The 16,626-nt window shown below is 39.0% G+C and overlaps 1 protein-coding gene across 1 annotated transcript in view; it reads right to left on the bottom strand.

Moving 5' to 3' along the window:
- The window catches only part of CDH7 (cadherin 7), a 76,226-nt gene that overhangs the window by 30,956 nt on the left and 28,644 nt on the right, over positions 1-16,626 (bottom strand). Inside the window, exon 8 of the mRNA XM_047826675.1 lies at positions 4,025-4,278. Within this exon, the coding sequence (XP_047682631.1) occupies positions 4,025-4,278 (254 nt within the window). The remainder of the gene's footprint in view (positions 1-4,024; positions 4,279-16,626) is intronic.

Raw genomic sequence — 16,626 nt, 5'->3', positions numbered from 1 at the left:
TGAGACACGCAGAAGCGAAGTTTCTAACATTCAGAAAGATGATCAAAATCAGAACGTGACCTGTCCTTCCAAATTCAACAGAGAAACCCTGATATTTGGCATTCTGGGACAAAATTTACATGAAAACGTAAGCAACTACATAAAACATAAAGAGCCAGGTATATGCTGGACCTCAATGATCTACTTTCGCTTTCAAAAAAGCCTCTTCTTCTTCTTCCTTTTTTTTTTCTGGCTAAGTAATCTTAACTATCACCTAATTTGCATTTTGGGCTTCTAGTTTCTATATGGGAAGAGGAAAACAATGTATACATGACATGAGGGGGAGGTGCCCTATCTGAATGCTAGGCAAGCTACAAGGAAGATAGGACATTTCACGATGGTGTTATATTCTGGCTAAGTACCGTGCTTAGAGTTCATTTAATCTTTCCACCTATTGCTACTATACTTCTAGATGGTCAAAATGCTTTATCGTGATGTAGATGCCGAGCCCTCTTTTAAAGAAAGGGCATATGCACAGAGAAGAGTTACTCATCGCTTTGGCTGGTGCCAGAGGTAGGTAAAAATAAAAAGTGCTGAGCAAGGAAGAGATCATATGAGACGAGGCTCTCAATTCTGCCTTTCTGGGGGAAAGTGAATGTGTTTCCTTCTAGAATTCTAGTCTCATACCCCACATATGGGTAAATATCCCAAATATAAGTAGCCTATGCTAGATTTTAGTATTAGGCTACAAAACTGTCAATAAATTTAAATGCGAAGTATCCAGTTTCCCATCCTGTTTTACGATTCAAACACTATCGGCCTCATTTCAAGCAGTTACAATAAAACAAATAACTACTTTTCCACTCCTCTAAGAACCACACCATTTCTAAAGGTGTGAGCACAAGGTTCACAACTCCAAGACGCTTCGGGTTCTAACTCAATCTGGAAATTCACTTTTCCTAAGATCTCAGAAGACTGTGACATCTACCCAACAAGTGGCATTTGTTGAAGGAGGGCTTACATTTGGATAGGTACCTGAGCGCCCAAAGCAAACACGTGTCCATGTACATTAAACTATGTAACGTTGTCTGTGTACTGGAACCTACGTGAATACCAAATAAACTTCACTACAGACTGCCAATACAGTTGCCTGTAAAGTATGTCTCCTTTCATTGGCTTATTGACCTTGAAATAAAGATGGCAGGGAAACACAACAAACTGTAATAACAGCAATGTATCATGATAATGCTTTCTAATGCTTAAGTCATGATTCTCAGTTTGAAATCATTGGCTACTTTCCCTTTATTAATCTTCAAAGAACTTGGGAGAAGGCAGGGATAGGGTTTACTTTTCCTTTTTACTGGGTATATGGGAACTTAGGAGACTAAGTGCATCCCCTAGGTAACTCAGCAAATATCAGTGCTGAGAAGAGAACTAGTCTTCTAGAGAATGCACATCAGTGCACACCTATTCATCAAAGTAGAATCTGATAGGAGGAGCCTGGCCTTTCAAAGGTGGATATCACAAATGAATATGAAAGACAGATCCAGAAAAAAAAAAATCACCTAAATCAGCTATGGATGTGAACTGACCTTATAAAAAATAGTGTAAAAAATGCTTCAAAAATACTAGTGGTAAATATTAAGTCAGGGGCACCTGCGTGGTCCAGTCAGTTTAGCATCTGACTTTGGCTCAGGTCACGATCTTCCGGTTCATGAATCCAGGACCCGCGTCAGGCTCTGTGCTGACAGCTCAGAGCCTGGATCCTGCTTCAGATTCTGTGTCTCCCTCTTTCTCTGCCCCTCCCCTGCTCACACTCTGTCTCTCAAAAATAAACGTTAAAATTTTCTGAAAAATATTAAGTAACGACATTAATTCTACAAAAGCAAAAAAAAAAATACACGCAACAACATTTTAGTCCACTTTGAACAAAGGCGGTCCTCTTTAGTTGTGAGACTTAGGTGTTCAAAAACTGATATAAGATAGCACTAAGCTGAACTTTCAGGCCACCTTCATTAGTCTTAAGAAAAAGAAAATGAGGTAAAAATAAATTCCTGGCCAGCCTCTTTCATTGACGAAAGCCACAAAGATCTATACCTTCAAAACCAACAGAGTTCACCTTCTGACCCTTTCTCTCTCTGTGCTTCAGGGAGTAGACCTGGAGGTCACTTCATCTCTACCTCAGGTCACTACCCTCCTAGTCCTACCCTTCATTCCTCCCCAAATTATAATACTGCATTTTTTTTTCAAATAAAGTACTATAAAAAGTAAAATACTTATGTGGCGAGGCTTTAACAGGATGACATACAAGCAAACGAGTAAAGGAAAAATAAGAAAGAAACAAGATAAAAACGCAATGCAATCTATCAATTTGCCTTGACTCCTCTCACTCAAGTCCCGAATCGTGATATATATGCATCTCTTCTTTTACACCCCTAACGTCATGAAAGCATTCTCTTTCTTCCCATTGAATGGTTTAAGCAGAAGTCTGACTGTTCTGAGTAGCTGATCTGTGCCTATAATCATGCTGTGTCTGACTGTTCCTAAGGGAAGGAGACTTACATGTGTCAGTAGGAGATGTGATGCTATAGCAAACCCAAGTTCAAGTGTGTGCAAGTCAACGGGATTTGGTGGATGCAGCTGAGCTTAAGTTAGGAAACTGTTCTGACAACGAAGGATGGACTGTTTTAGGCAGAAGGGGAAGGCGTGTTCTACCTGCTACATTTGCGACTTCCGAATGTTCTATTGCACGGAAGATTATATTCCTAGGGATGGTTTGTGATCGCTGTGTTCAAAATAATATAGCTGTCCCTATAGCCTGACTTTATTGTATAGATAGGGGGATGCCAAGTCTGACTTCATTTTTGAACAATTATTTTAAATAAATTCTTCACTAGACTATGATGTTAATGTCAGACAAGAGAGAAGGAAAGGAGAGTGGGGGGTGTGTGTGTGTGTTACCATATCTGTATCCCTAACTAAGCTTATTATTTTAGCTTATTATTTTAGGGAGGTAAAAGATTATAAGATTTTCTTAACAATAATCATCTAAATTATGGATATTTTTCATGACAGTTTACAATGTCCAGACTTAGATCAGAAGTTAGCTCAAAGCTCTCACCATTGCCAGATAGCAGTTAAATCTAAATGTGGTTAGCTTATTAGTTGAATATATATAAAATACTGAGTGATTTTTGTACTTTATACCTTTGTTTTTGTAGTCAAATCCAAAAGGTCACACTGAAAAACTTTACTAGTGAACCCAAATTAAGACATGCAATACAAAGAAATTTCAAATATATCGTCTTTATAACATTTATCTAAAAAGACATAATGTATCGTATGCACACACATGCTAACACATGCATACACAAAACCATACATGTAGATCATAGGTTGTAAGTTTTATGTAAAAAAGTGTGAAATTGGATATCATGGTATTTTGACTTGCTTACCTATCATCATTTTGTTAGTTGCGAAGAGATCAGTTGCTTAGAACCGTGTGTCTAGTCTCGATACAGGACTATTGATAAAACACTTTAAAACAGTCCTTAGATACAGATACAGTTATACTTTTTATAAGTGGAAATAATAAACAAATACATGCTAACCAAACGGGCCGATATGAGAAAATGATCTATTGAAAGTCAATCCCTAATTTAAATTTTTTATAAAATTAGTTTTCTAATATATGCATATATCCCATAACTAGGACACGCATCACTTCATCTTTGAACACGGTTTGCTTTGAAAGAGCTCAGGATAATTGGTTGAATAGGAACATCAGCTATGGCTTGTGGATGATAATGGATGCCTAAAAATTATTGCTACATAATAATGGCCCCGGATAATCAGGTGAAACATTTTTAAATTAGTAAAATGTTGCACCGCTCTGATCCTGGTTCCTTCTGCCTCTATGGCTCAATATATATACAAAACTGGTCTTCATTTGCCATGAACCAAAAGCATCGTAACGTAGAGACATGAACTGTGAGCAAAGCACACTCTTGTAAAATTGCATAAAAGGAGAGCGATGAGCTTTTACCTCACAGGGCTGTTGGAAGAATCTGGGTCATGAGCCGCGACGGTGCCAATGATATTCCCAACTTGGGTAGCCTCCGATACCTCCATGGGGTACAAGGGTGAGGAAAACACAGGGGGCTCATCCACATCTTCCACGATTATTTTCACTGTGGTCGTGTCGCTGAATGGACCCAAGCTCAGAAAGCGAGGGTCGGCATCTTTGTTTGCGGCTTCTATCCGGAGTGTGTAACTTGTTTTGGCTTCAAAATCCAGGTCCTGTAAATAAAGTTATTAGGAAAATTAAATTACCAATTAAATAGTCAGCTAAGCAGAGCCTTTTCATTTATGAATGTCAGTACGCATAGAAAGGACTCCGCCACGAAAATGCACCATCAGCATTCACAAATAATAAATAATAATGCCAATCAGAATCCTTGCTGCTTTTCTGGCTCACAGACAATGGTAAGTGCTTTTCAGCTAACTTAATCCACTCCGCTGGCAAATGCAAGTCTTTTGAATATTATTTGAAAGACAACTGATAAGACTGAAAAATCTTTCCAACAGGGATATCAATATAATTTTCTTCAACCATGTAATTTAGCTGCACTATCCAGGGGTGCACACTAAAAAGAAAGAAAAATACAACTTTCCACTGAATTTATTATTTAAAAGGTCATCTTTATTGATTTCAGGGACTCCATTCCAGTCCTGAGCTTTTATAGATGCTCCAAAGGGAGCCAGCCACACAGGATAGGTGGTACGTTGAATTTGTGCCGTCTGAAAACACAGCCAGTTCTTGACGAAGCGCGCATTGTTTCTTTCTCCACAATCCCTCTACCAGTGCACACTGTGTCTCTGTATTTGATGGTGGAGAGTTATATTCCAGAATCTCTATTCTGTAACGTTCCTAGAGGATTAACATGCTAACACGTTCCTCAAAAACAGTGACCCAAGTTAAACCATTTGGTAGCTTTAAAAAGTTGTAAGGGCAATTAAATGCTGTCCTAGAAACGCACCATCTGTGGGGGGAAAAAAAAAGAATGCTGCACATAACATGCTGAAGTTGTTTGTGACAATAAAACGCTCTTTCTTCAAGGGATACAGAGCCTCAGAGTTTAATGACTTTCGATCTCAATCTCACCACTGAAAAGCTGTCCCCAAATATCACTTACGTTCAATAAGACAAAAATAATGGTGTAAAAAAGTAAAGACATGGTATGAAATATAACACATGATACATATAACTCTCGTTTTTACTTAATGGTTATGTCACAGGAAAAGTATTATGAAAAGGGGCAAAAACGTAATGTTGCGAATTATAATCCAACTTCATCTATTATGTAGGTGGGCACATGAGTGTTACATACAGGAAGGTATGCATACATTCCAACCCATCCCAAAAGGTGTGATACTAAAAAAAAAAACCAATGTGGTCATATAAATATAAATTAGGAGATGCACACATAAACACACACTGAAAGTATATACATACACATATATGTATATATGATGTACAGAATATATATACATATATATACATCTACACACGCTTAGACAAAACATAATACACATACACACATAAACCCATGTACGTACAAAATATACAAATATTCATGTCTATTTGCAGACATATATTACATGAAAAGATTCCATGGCTCATCTCTGGGTAATACTGAGAAAAAAAAATAGATCAATTCTCAAAATAGGTTTACAATATCTAGATAAAGGAGAACTTACTGAACTATTTACTGGCCTCACATTGGTCTCATCCAATCGACTGTAAGCTCCAGACTGTTTTGTTAATTACTAGCATTCCCAGTGCCTATTATGAATTCAGTACATAGAAGGGGCACAATAAATTCTTGTTGGATTAGAAAACAACTAGACCACAGATAGCCAGGACACTTGGCCACAGAGAATCCCGATGGCCAAAGTAGGGGGTGAGGGGAAGGAACAATTAGGTATATTGGTATTCTACCACAGGAAAAAAAAAATTCTTAGAATTGCTACAGGAAAATGCAGTTTTAATTTTTTCTGAAGTTTCATATGAAAATTCAGGGGCACATGACAGTGCTCTAAACAAGTCCTTATTAGCAAATTCAGTGATATTTTTGCGAGGCTACCTTTTTTGTCTATTACCTAAAAATATTTCTGGCTCGATAGTTCTCAATCAAATGTGAGAATTAGGACTACCCAGAGGAATTTTCTGACACATGTGTGGCTCCTTCAATGAAAATTTTGATTCAGCAGATCCAGGATGAAGCCCAACCATACACGCTTTCAAAAGGCTCACTGGGTAATTGTGATGCAAACCCTCTTATAAGAGCCTAATCTTTGCATTAACACGGTCTTGTCACCATACATATAATCCACTATTTAATTTGGGTACTGCTGAGAATAAAAAAGAAAATATGTACCTAAATGCATTTACTTAGAGACTGTAAACATACGCACAAACAGCTCAGATATTAACCTGTTTACTTTGTGCTTCTATTACTTATACAACTGACAAATGATGAGAGGAATCTTGTTTTTATATAATATGTGTCTGTGTATGTAGAATGTGTTTTAAAAATCCTGTTTATCATCTCCTTTTAAATCAATTCAAAACCACAACTTTTAAGATATTCATTCAGGTTTATCCAAAGGGGTAACAAGTATTTCTGTATTCAAGTAAAAGTGTGACTGATATATGAAACAATAATTTAAAATCTACCACACAAATGAATGCAATTATTTTATAGCAACTTTTTTTTAATCTGTCTAAAAGGCAACAACATGAGATACAGACATCTGGATGCCACTGAATCATAATGAAACACAGTATCACACATGATGATTGGTTGCCTGAGAGCTATTATGAAAATAGAGCAATAAAAGAATTCATATGAAAGGCTATGAATCAAGATTACAGACAAAAGAATTGCAACACAAAATGATTTTCAGAGCAAATCAGAATAAGCCAGACAGACAATACTTTTCAAAGAGAGGTGTGGGGTAACAGACAGAGTTGTTAAACACATAGAAGAAAAAGCTTTTGCAACAGAATTTTGATTCCTATTTCTTTTTCTTATTGATTTCTATATAAGCAACATATTCCGTAACTATTAGATTTAACGAACAGGGTTTTACTTGGGGAAAGAAATGTTAAAGTAACAGGTGAGGAAAGGCAAAGTAAAAGGAAGGAGATGAAGGTAATGTCTGAAGAGATCATGTTCGATATTAGAAGCTACATATCACTGGAGACCATATGTCACTGGAAATCAGACCAAAACACTGTTCATGCTGTCGCCAACAATAGCAAGCAAGATGTAGGATTAATGAGAACTTGAGTTCAAATGGAAATCACATAGACCCAAACCAGTGATGTCATAGAGACATATCTGGGACCTGTAGAAGCTGTTCTTTCATCTGTCAAGTGATCCGTATGTCAGAGACACCAAAAGAAAGCAGCAGCTTATTGGGTATCTTATTTCCTAGACTATAAAATAGGGCTGTTTCTTGTTTGTTTGTTTTTGCCATCAGAGATGAGAAACTTCAGGATTAAAAAGAAAAAAATTGCAGAGAACAAACTGATGGTTAGCAGAGTGGAGGTGGGATGGGGGTGGTGACACTGGTGAAGGGGATGAAGGCTTGAAAAGTGCACTCATCTTGACAAGCACGGACGAATGTGCGGAACTGTCCAATCAGCCGGCTGTACACCTGAAACTAATATGACACTATATTACATGTTAACTATACTGGAATGAAAATAAAAAACGTAATTAAAAACTAAGCAGTATACCTGCGGCAGAGGTGAACAACCTTTTTCCTGTAAGGAAATAATACTAAATAATTAGGCTTTGGAGGGTATGCATTCTCTGCCCCCTGCAAATGAATTAGTGTGGCTGTGAGCCAATAACACTTCATTTGCAGGCAATGAAATTTACATTTTATATAACCTTCACGTATCACACAACATCCGTCTTTCCCGATTTCTCCATCATTTTAAAAACACAAAACCACCCTGGGCTCTGGAGCTGTACAACAGCAGACAGGCAGTTGTTTGTCAACCCCTGATCTAGGGAGCCCAAGAAAATAAGCTTATTTTTCCAGACTAGATGCTCACCCTTCTTTCTCCCATCCTTTTTACTACAATTAAAATGCACTATTCACTACGAGCATCACACTTCGTCTTCCAGTTCGTATCGCCTGCTGGCCCTTCTTTCCCACATAATTTTGTCTTCCGTGTCTCTTATTGAAATCTCAAGGATACTCGTGATCATCTTTTCTTTTATGAGTGTTCCCAGAATCCCCGTACCTAACACATAATAAACCTTATGTTGAAGGCTAACCATGAACAAGAAGTTTTATACACATTTTTAACGTGCATTTAAAATGATGCGAGGGGCGCCTGGGTGGCGCAGTCGGTTAAGCGTCCGACTTCAGCCCGGTCACGATCTCGCGGTCCGGGAGTTCGAGCCCCGCGTCGGGCTCTGGGCTGATGGCTCGGAGCCTGGAGTCTGTTTCCGATTCTGTGTCTCCCTCTCTCTCTGCCCCTCCCCCGTTCATGCTCTGTCTCTCTCTGTCCCAAAAATAAATAAACGTTGAAAAAAAAAATTTTTTTTAAATAAAAAAAATAAATAAAACGATGCAAGGCTGGTATTATTAATTGATGTGAAAACCAAACAGCAGAGAGTCACAACGGAAGTGTAAAGTTACATGTGTAGAAGGGTAGGCACATTATGTGAACTCAAGGCCACGTCCACCCACCACCTATTCCCTTCCTGCTACAAAAAGCAGGCTCGAAGAGCAGTTAGGGCTTCGTATTGTATGGCATTATCAAATTTAGGCACCTGCCTACGTCGCCGACCTCACAGGTTTGCTATAAAGTATTCCTTGCTTTAAAATACGTAGAACACTGCCCAACACTGAGTAATCGCTGTAAAAATATTCACTTGGTCGTTATCATTCTTAGTGCCATTATTTCCTGCTAGATTATGAGCAAATCCAATGAAAGTTAAGACCATGCCTTCCTCTTCTGGAAGAGGACACCCCCCATGACACCTACACCTTCAGTAAAATCACTTTATAATATGGTGGCTTGGATTTAAAAAATATATATCATATAGAGTGGGGTCTCCATAGTTCCCCTGCCATTTTTAGCATTTTTAATAGTAGAACCTAAGTTAAAACATAATCATGAATTCATTTAACAAAATCACTGCACTACATTCTTCTTTCTCCATATAGCTTGGCTACTGGTCTACAGCCAAAGGTGCTCTCATTAAGCTCAACAGCCTCCTTTTAGCTCTTGTTCTTTTGAGCAATGCAGAAGTTGATGTTTAGGAATTGATCCATATTAAACTCTTCTTTTTAAAAAATATTTATTGGGGTGCCTGGGTGGCTCGGTCGGTTGAGTGTCTGATTTCGGCTCAGGTCACAATCTCGTGGTTCGTGGGTTCGAGTCCCGTGTCGGGCTCTGTGCTGTCAGCTCAGAGCCCGGAGCCTGCTTTGGATTCTGTGTCTCCCTCTCTCTCTGCCCCTCCCCCACTCACACTCTCTCTCTCCAAAAATAAATAAACGTTAAAAAATATTCTAAAAATATTCATTTATTTTGAGAGAGAGAACGTGTGCATGTACACACCAATGCGTGCAGAGGAGAGGGGCAGAGCGAGAGGGAGAGAGGATCCCAACCAGGCTGTGCTGAAGCAGGGCTTCACGATCTCATGACATCTCATGTTTCATGAGATCACAACCGGAGCTGAAATCGAGAGTCGGACACTTTACCAACTGAGCCACCAAGGCACCCCCCGAAGTTAACCTTTTCCTTTGCAGATTGTTCTCTTTCTGCTCTTCTAAACATGGAGTGGTACCATAAGAGCTGATTAGAGCGTGTGTGTGTGTGTGTGTGTGTGTGTGTGTGTGTGTGTGTGTGTCCCTGTCTATATATTTAGTGTCTTATATTTAATGTTGATTTTGTGCAAAAGCACGAAGATTGTCATTTGTTTTTTTTATTTTATTTTATTTTTTTTAATTTTTTTTTCAACTTTTATTTATTTTTGGGACAGAGAGAGACAGAGCATGAGCAGGGGAGGGGCAGAGAGAGAGGGAGACACAGAATCGGAAATAGGCTCCAGGCTCTGAGCCATCAGCCCAGAGCCTGATGCGGGGCTCGAACTCCCGGACCGCGAGATCGTGACCTGGCTGAAGTCGGACGCTTAACCGACTGCGCCACCCAGGCGCCCCAAAGATTGTCATTTGTAAAACACTTCTTTCTCTGGAGATTCCAGCTGTCTTTTGGATCAAAGCACATTGTTTTGTATTCAATATCTTCCCTACTTGTTGATCAAACCAATAGAAATCGTTTGTCTCCCTTTAGTAAGTGGGCCTAGATGAGGCCATATTTTACCTATGGAAAAATAACCCCACTCACAATTTTCCCTTTACAATGATTTCAAATAAACCTACTGTCCAAAACCTTAAAAATGACCCACAACCTTGAAAAAGGTCTCTCAGCAAGGATAAATTTAAATAGCATTTAAATACAATGATGAGAGTTCTAAAGTTACTCCCCCCAAGTACTTTTCAAAAGCAAAACACACCTTTATCATGTGCAACTGCATTATTGCCTTTATTTTCACCCTTTCTTGGGTTGTGCCCAAGGAGGCCTTCATGTTTCCCACTTGCCTAAATTTAGGTAGGCTTCTTCCTGACTTTGGCCCCTGACAGCCCTTTTCTTAGACAGCTTGTATCATAAGCCCATTCTCTGCCCCTTTGAGAGGTAAATTAAAAAAAAAAATCTTGCCATTTTTACAGCCCAGAAATGTCTTCCTCAAGAAATGGGGAGCCATCTCTTTGAAATGTCATTATCAAGGAAGACAGACCCTCTAGCTGCTGGCTGCTGTGGAGGGTAGGAGCCAACCTTCAGTCTAAGCCTTACTCCAAGTTATAAAAATACCCCCCGTCATAAAAGTACAAGAAAATCTACTTTTCTTTTGGGTAAAGCCAATCAGGACAAATGTCGTTATCTCTCTTCGTAGATACTAAATCCTAACTCAGTAGCCCTCTTTCTCACCTGACTTGAGTTTATTATTATTAAAAAAAATTTTTTTTAGAGAGCGAGATAAAGTAAGTGTGCATGGGAGTGGGAGGAAGGCAGAGGGAGAGAGAGAATCTCAAGCAGGCACCATGCTCCGCGTGGGACTCAATCTCAACACTGAGATCATGGCCTGAGCCGAAATCAAGAGTCGGACACTCAACCTACTGAGCCACACAGGCGCCCTCCTCTGACTTGAGTTTAGACTGAATTATGGTCTCCTTCTCCTACTGCAATATCCTTGAAGTCTGTCTTAAGCTGTTTAAATTTGTCCAGTGCAATTTTTGCTGACAGGTACAAGTGATTTTAGCATCTTCTGAAGGTTTTATTTGCCTTGAAAACTTTTGTGAATCATAAAACCTATGTTCAGATTTGGACAATAGAGTACCTTTTTTTTTATATAGAGGATAAGAGAAGGGAAACACAGGTTTCAAATTATTATATTATTCTATATTTGGATGCATTATGTTGATGCATTAAAAACATTTAAGGACAAACAAATAATCTGAAACGTTGCAAAATAAGTACAAGCAAATTTAGACTAAGCAAAAAAAGATTATGAGACACCACCATGTCCAGTTTATGTTTCTAGGAGAATTATTATCTTAACTTTTCAAAAAATTGTACTTTAATGCAGCTCTGTATCAGGTACTTGATACAAATATTCACATTTTGCTAATATACTATTATTACTACACAGAAAATTTTTGGTACTCTATAGGTAAATTGGTACCCCACCAAAGATCTTACGAATAATTGCAGAAATGTTTAAGCCCGAAACATTAAGTTATGTCAACCCATTAGGAATAAAGTAAAGATATACATATCGGGAGTAACTATCTCCATTATCTAGCCACACAGGTGTCTTTTGACTTCTATGAGTAATTAAATTAACATCTCTTAATCTTGATATGAAAAAAAAAGAGATAATTCAAGCAGGCATCATAACACATCTCCATTTTGTAACTTAAAAAAATCTGAGACAGTTAAATGCACATACATTTCAGATTTTTAGTTGAACTAATCCACAAAGAGGTAGAACTATAAGCTGCTCGATGTATTCCCCATTAACCATACACATTGATGGGGCGCCTTGATGGCTCAGTTGGTTGATTTTGGCTCAGATCATGATCCCAGGGTCGTGGGATTGAGTCCCATGTCAGGCTCTGCTCTGAGTGTGGAGCTAATTAAGATTTTTTTTCTCTCTCTCTCTCTCTCCCTCCCTCTGTCTGCCTCTTTCCTGCACTCATGCTCTCTCTAAAAAATAATTTATAAAATAATAAAAGAAATAAAAATACAACACATTTATATAGCCTTACCATATGCAAGTTATCATGCTAAGTGTTTAACAGTATTATTAACATCATTGATTCTCACAAGATAATACAGCTCCTAACAGATCTTTTTAACAAATCTAGAACTGAGTCAAGAGAGATTGACTTTCTTACTCCTAATCACACAGGGTGGCTCCAGTGTCTTTGTTCCCACAGACTAAGAAAGAAAATCAGAATGAATTGGAAGTATAAATCAGATCATCTAAAACAAACAAACAAAAGTAGTAGGAGTTAATCTCAGGATGATGACAAAAGGAAGAAAGTGGGAGAAATCCTATAAAACTGACTTGGAAACAAGCAGTCCATACTGGGGGGTGGGTGAGATTCGAGTGAGAGACACTGAGGGCTGTTATCACCAAAATGTGCACTGCCATTGTACATTATTTCAACTTGAGCACAGAATGCCTAAATCAGGAATTATCCAGATTCTTATCCAGGCCTAGTTAATGTCTTGCTTTCTCTTTTATGTTATTGTCTGGATTAGCTTTTCCACTCACAGAAATGCTCCATTTGACATATGTGTTAATTTCCCACTACTGCAGTAACAAACCACCATAAATTTAGCGGCTTAAAAAACATCAAAGTATTGTTTTGCCACTTTGGAGTGCAGAAGTCTAAATCAAGGTATTGGCAGGGGATGTGTTCCTTCTCAAGGCCTCGGGGAGGGCCAGAGAGAGAGGGAGACCCAGAATCCGAGGCAGGCTCCAGGCTGTGCTGTCAGCACAGAGCCCAACGTTGGGCTCGAACCCACAACGGTGAGATCATGACCTGAGCCAAAGTCGGACGCTTCACAGACTGAGCCACCCAGGTGCACCTGCCTCCCCCCCCACGCCCGCCTTCTTCCATCTTTAAAACATATCACTTCTTTCTCTGGTTCTGTTATCACATCTCTTTTCTGACTCTGACTCTCCCTGCATCCCTCATATAAAGACCTTGTGATTACATTGAGCCCAAGGAGATAATCCAGGATAATCTCCCCATCCTGAGTTCCTTAATTTAATCCCATCTGCAAAATTCCTTTTGTAATATAAACTATTCACAGGTTCCGGAGATTAGGATGTAGAGATCTCTCTGGGAAGGCACAGGGTTCTGTGTACCAGAACCTCCTACTGTGAATTTACTAGACTGTTTTGATTTTCATAAGCAGTAAACAGGAAACAAGCCTTTGCAAAAGACTACATTCCTGCCCAGCATCTAACACCTGGTTCACGCAACAGCCCAGGCAGAGGTCTCTATTTCCCAGCATGCACGACTGAGGATACCAAGGGATGCCCTACAGAAGGGTGTCACGCATTTTCAGGCAAGCTGAACCCAGATTATGACCCCAAGGCAGTTTAGCTCGTGTTTTCCTGGGAGCCTTTACCAAACGGTGGCAAATACTGATTTATTTTGATCCACACAATTATTTTGTGAGTAAAGCTGACACAGGAAAGAAGGCGAGAGTAGACGTCAGCTGACCTGAGATTCTTACTTCCACCATTCCTTCTGTGTGCACCGTGAAGATTTTTTGAGCTGAGTCTCTCTGGAGCACAGCTGGGACTCAAAATCTTTTTTCTACTTTCCCAGCGTCCACAATGTTTATAGCTCCTTTCTTTTCGTGTGCGTGTGTACATGTGTGTGTTTCCCACTCACTGCTCAAATCTGGACTGGCCTGTGTTGCTCTGATGAATATAATGTGGCAGCAGTGATGAGCCAATTCTAGACATCGGCGTCGTGAGTCCCTGCAGCTTCTGTTCTTGCCGTTCTTGGAATAAATCCAGGTTAGCTGTTGGATGATGTGAGCCACATTGCCCCTCTTGTTGTCCCAGCAGACAGACAGCCACCTCCATGGAGAAGCCACCAAGCTGACCAGGAGCTCACCACTTAGATGAGCCTACTTAAGACCAGCAGAAAAATCACTCTGCTAAACCCCCACCAAATTGCTCACCCACAAAGTCATGACCTAAAGAAAAACTGTTGTTTAAAGTAGTCCATTTGGGGGGTAATTGGTTAAGTCACAATAGATGGCTGACACAGTTGTGGAGAGACACAGAATAAAAGTTGGTGGCTTCAGTTTGTGACAGGTGATAGCAGCATAGCCAGTAAAAGTGAACCAAACAAGCCTTGAAATGACCAAATGAAATGGTGGGAGGGGGTCATGTCTAGACATGTAATCTCTTTGAATTCCAGGCCCGTGACTCTTCTAATCATTTCCTGATTGGTTATATTCTGTCTTTATCACCTAAAATAGATTCCAGGCTCCATCAGTTCCCTCCTCTATTGATAATATATGCAATTACTTTTCTGTGTGTGTGTGTGTGTGTGTGTGTGTGTGTGTATGTGTATATACTTTTTTTAAGGTTTATTTTTGAGACAGAGCTCGAGCAAGGGAGGGACAGAGAGAGGAGGACAGAGGATCTATCTGAAGTAGGCTCTGTGCTAACAGCAGTGAACCTAATACATACGTATATACGTATACATATGTATACGTATATACATATACAGATATGTATATATATATGTATATATGTATTTAATTTGCTTTTGACTACTTATTTTTAAACTCTCTGCAAATACCTTAATGCTGGAAGAATAAAACAATTTCTCTTTTTTGAATTCTTCTCTGCCCTTCTAACTTAAAGTTTTCAGTTTCACCAGTGTCTAAAGCATTCTTTCCCTCACTTGATTCATTTATTTTTTTAACTAAGCTCTATGCCCACTGTGGGACTTGAACTCACAACCCTGAGATCATCCAGGCACCTCTTTCCCATAATTTCCATACATGCTTTAAGGAATTCTCCAGTGTCCCTTTAATTGTAATTGTCATGCATATGGTAATGCCTCCCAGACCTAAGTTTGTACTCCAGGCCTCTGCCTTAAGCTGCAAATCCTTATTCATGACCTCCTAGACATTATTATCCAGATATCATAGGCGCTTCACGTGTATTTCAAACCATAGTAATCATTTGCACACCCCTATTCAAGGACACACTTACCCAGTTACTCATACTAGAAACATTAGTTTTCTCCTTAAATTCTCTCTCCAATTTTCTTACACAATCACTAAATCCTTTCTTATCTCTTTCTTAAATATCTCTTTCTTGGAAGCCTACCCACTGAAGCTAATTTAGGAAACAACACACCATGGAAAAAAAGACAGAAGTAAAGGAAAAATTTGTACATTATCTGTGACTTGTTTATACTAAGCAAAAAAAAAAATAGTGATGGACTCACTGAAAAATGTCTTTGACATACATATATTCCAAGAACATTGCTCTGATAACTATCAAACATCAAAGCAAACAGAAAATACTCCCAAGCGAACATGGCCTTTGCCTCTTTGATCAAGACTACCATGCGTTGACATGTACATTACTATCAACTTCCTTCAGAGACTGTCAATTTCTTACTTCCTTTTTAAGACCTTAAATTCATCTCTACTCTTGGCTATTCACACACAGGTAAGTTTATACGTTGATAAGCAGAGAGCCTATACATATGCACACATGAGCATAATGATTAAAATGACAGAAGGATCTACTTAAATATATACAGTAACAATGGGTTGAATTAATTGGAAAATATAATCTGAAATTCAGAAGTCAACTAGAGTTACTGTATTAACCTTATGACAGTCGGCCTTTAATTCCAAATTTGTGCCTTTCACAGTCAAATAAGGGAAACATCTTTGTTCCATTTTGAGGAACGTGCCTCCACAGCGGGATTAATTGAATTGGATCCTTGAAAGAAAAATGTAATAATAAGAAAAAAGAAGAATTGTGAATGTTGTCAGTTTCCTCCACTATACATCAACAAACAGCCTTGTATGAAATACTGAAATACAAACTTGACTCTGGGGATTAGCCCCTCATCACTTCAAGTAGTCGACAAAGGACACATTTCAATAACAAGATGGTAAACCCGGGAGCTCAGAAATCCTTGCGGCCAAGTTGAAGGTTCGAAGGAAACTGCGTATTTGAACTCTTTCTCCCCAGCAGTGGATGGGTGCGGGCCACCTTATGGATCCTTCTACAGTAATGCTTTATTATTTTGTGGCTTTGGCGTCATTCTGAATTTCTTAAGGTATGAATATAAGGAGATTATGAAGATAGCACAGAATCGGCCAGAAGAAGCTTCAATATGCTGTTTGACAGTGACCACGTGACCCACCAAACACCATCTGTTGGCCGGAGAGGAATGTGTACTTGTCCTTCACAGGAAATGCGTCTCGAA

Source organism: Prionailurus viverrinus, chromosome D3 (assembly GCF_022837055.1).
Source record: "Prionailurus viverrinus isolate Anna chromosome D3, UM_Priviv_1.0, whole genome shotgun sequence".
NCBI classification, from domain to species: Eukaryota; Metazoa; Chordata; class Mammalia; order Carnivora; family Felidae; genus Prionailurus; species Prionailurus viverrinus.
The sequence above is the reverse complement of the archived record's forward strand: the minus strand, read 5'-3'. Positions and strand labels throughout refer to the sequence as shown.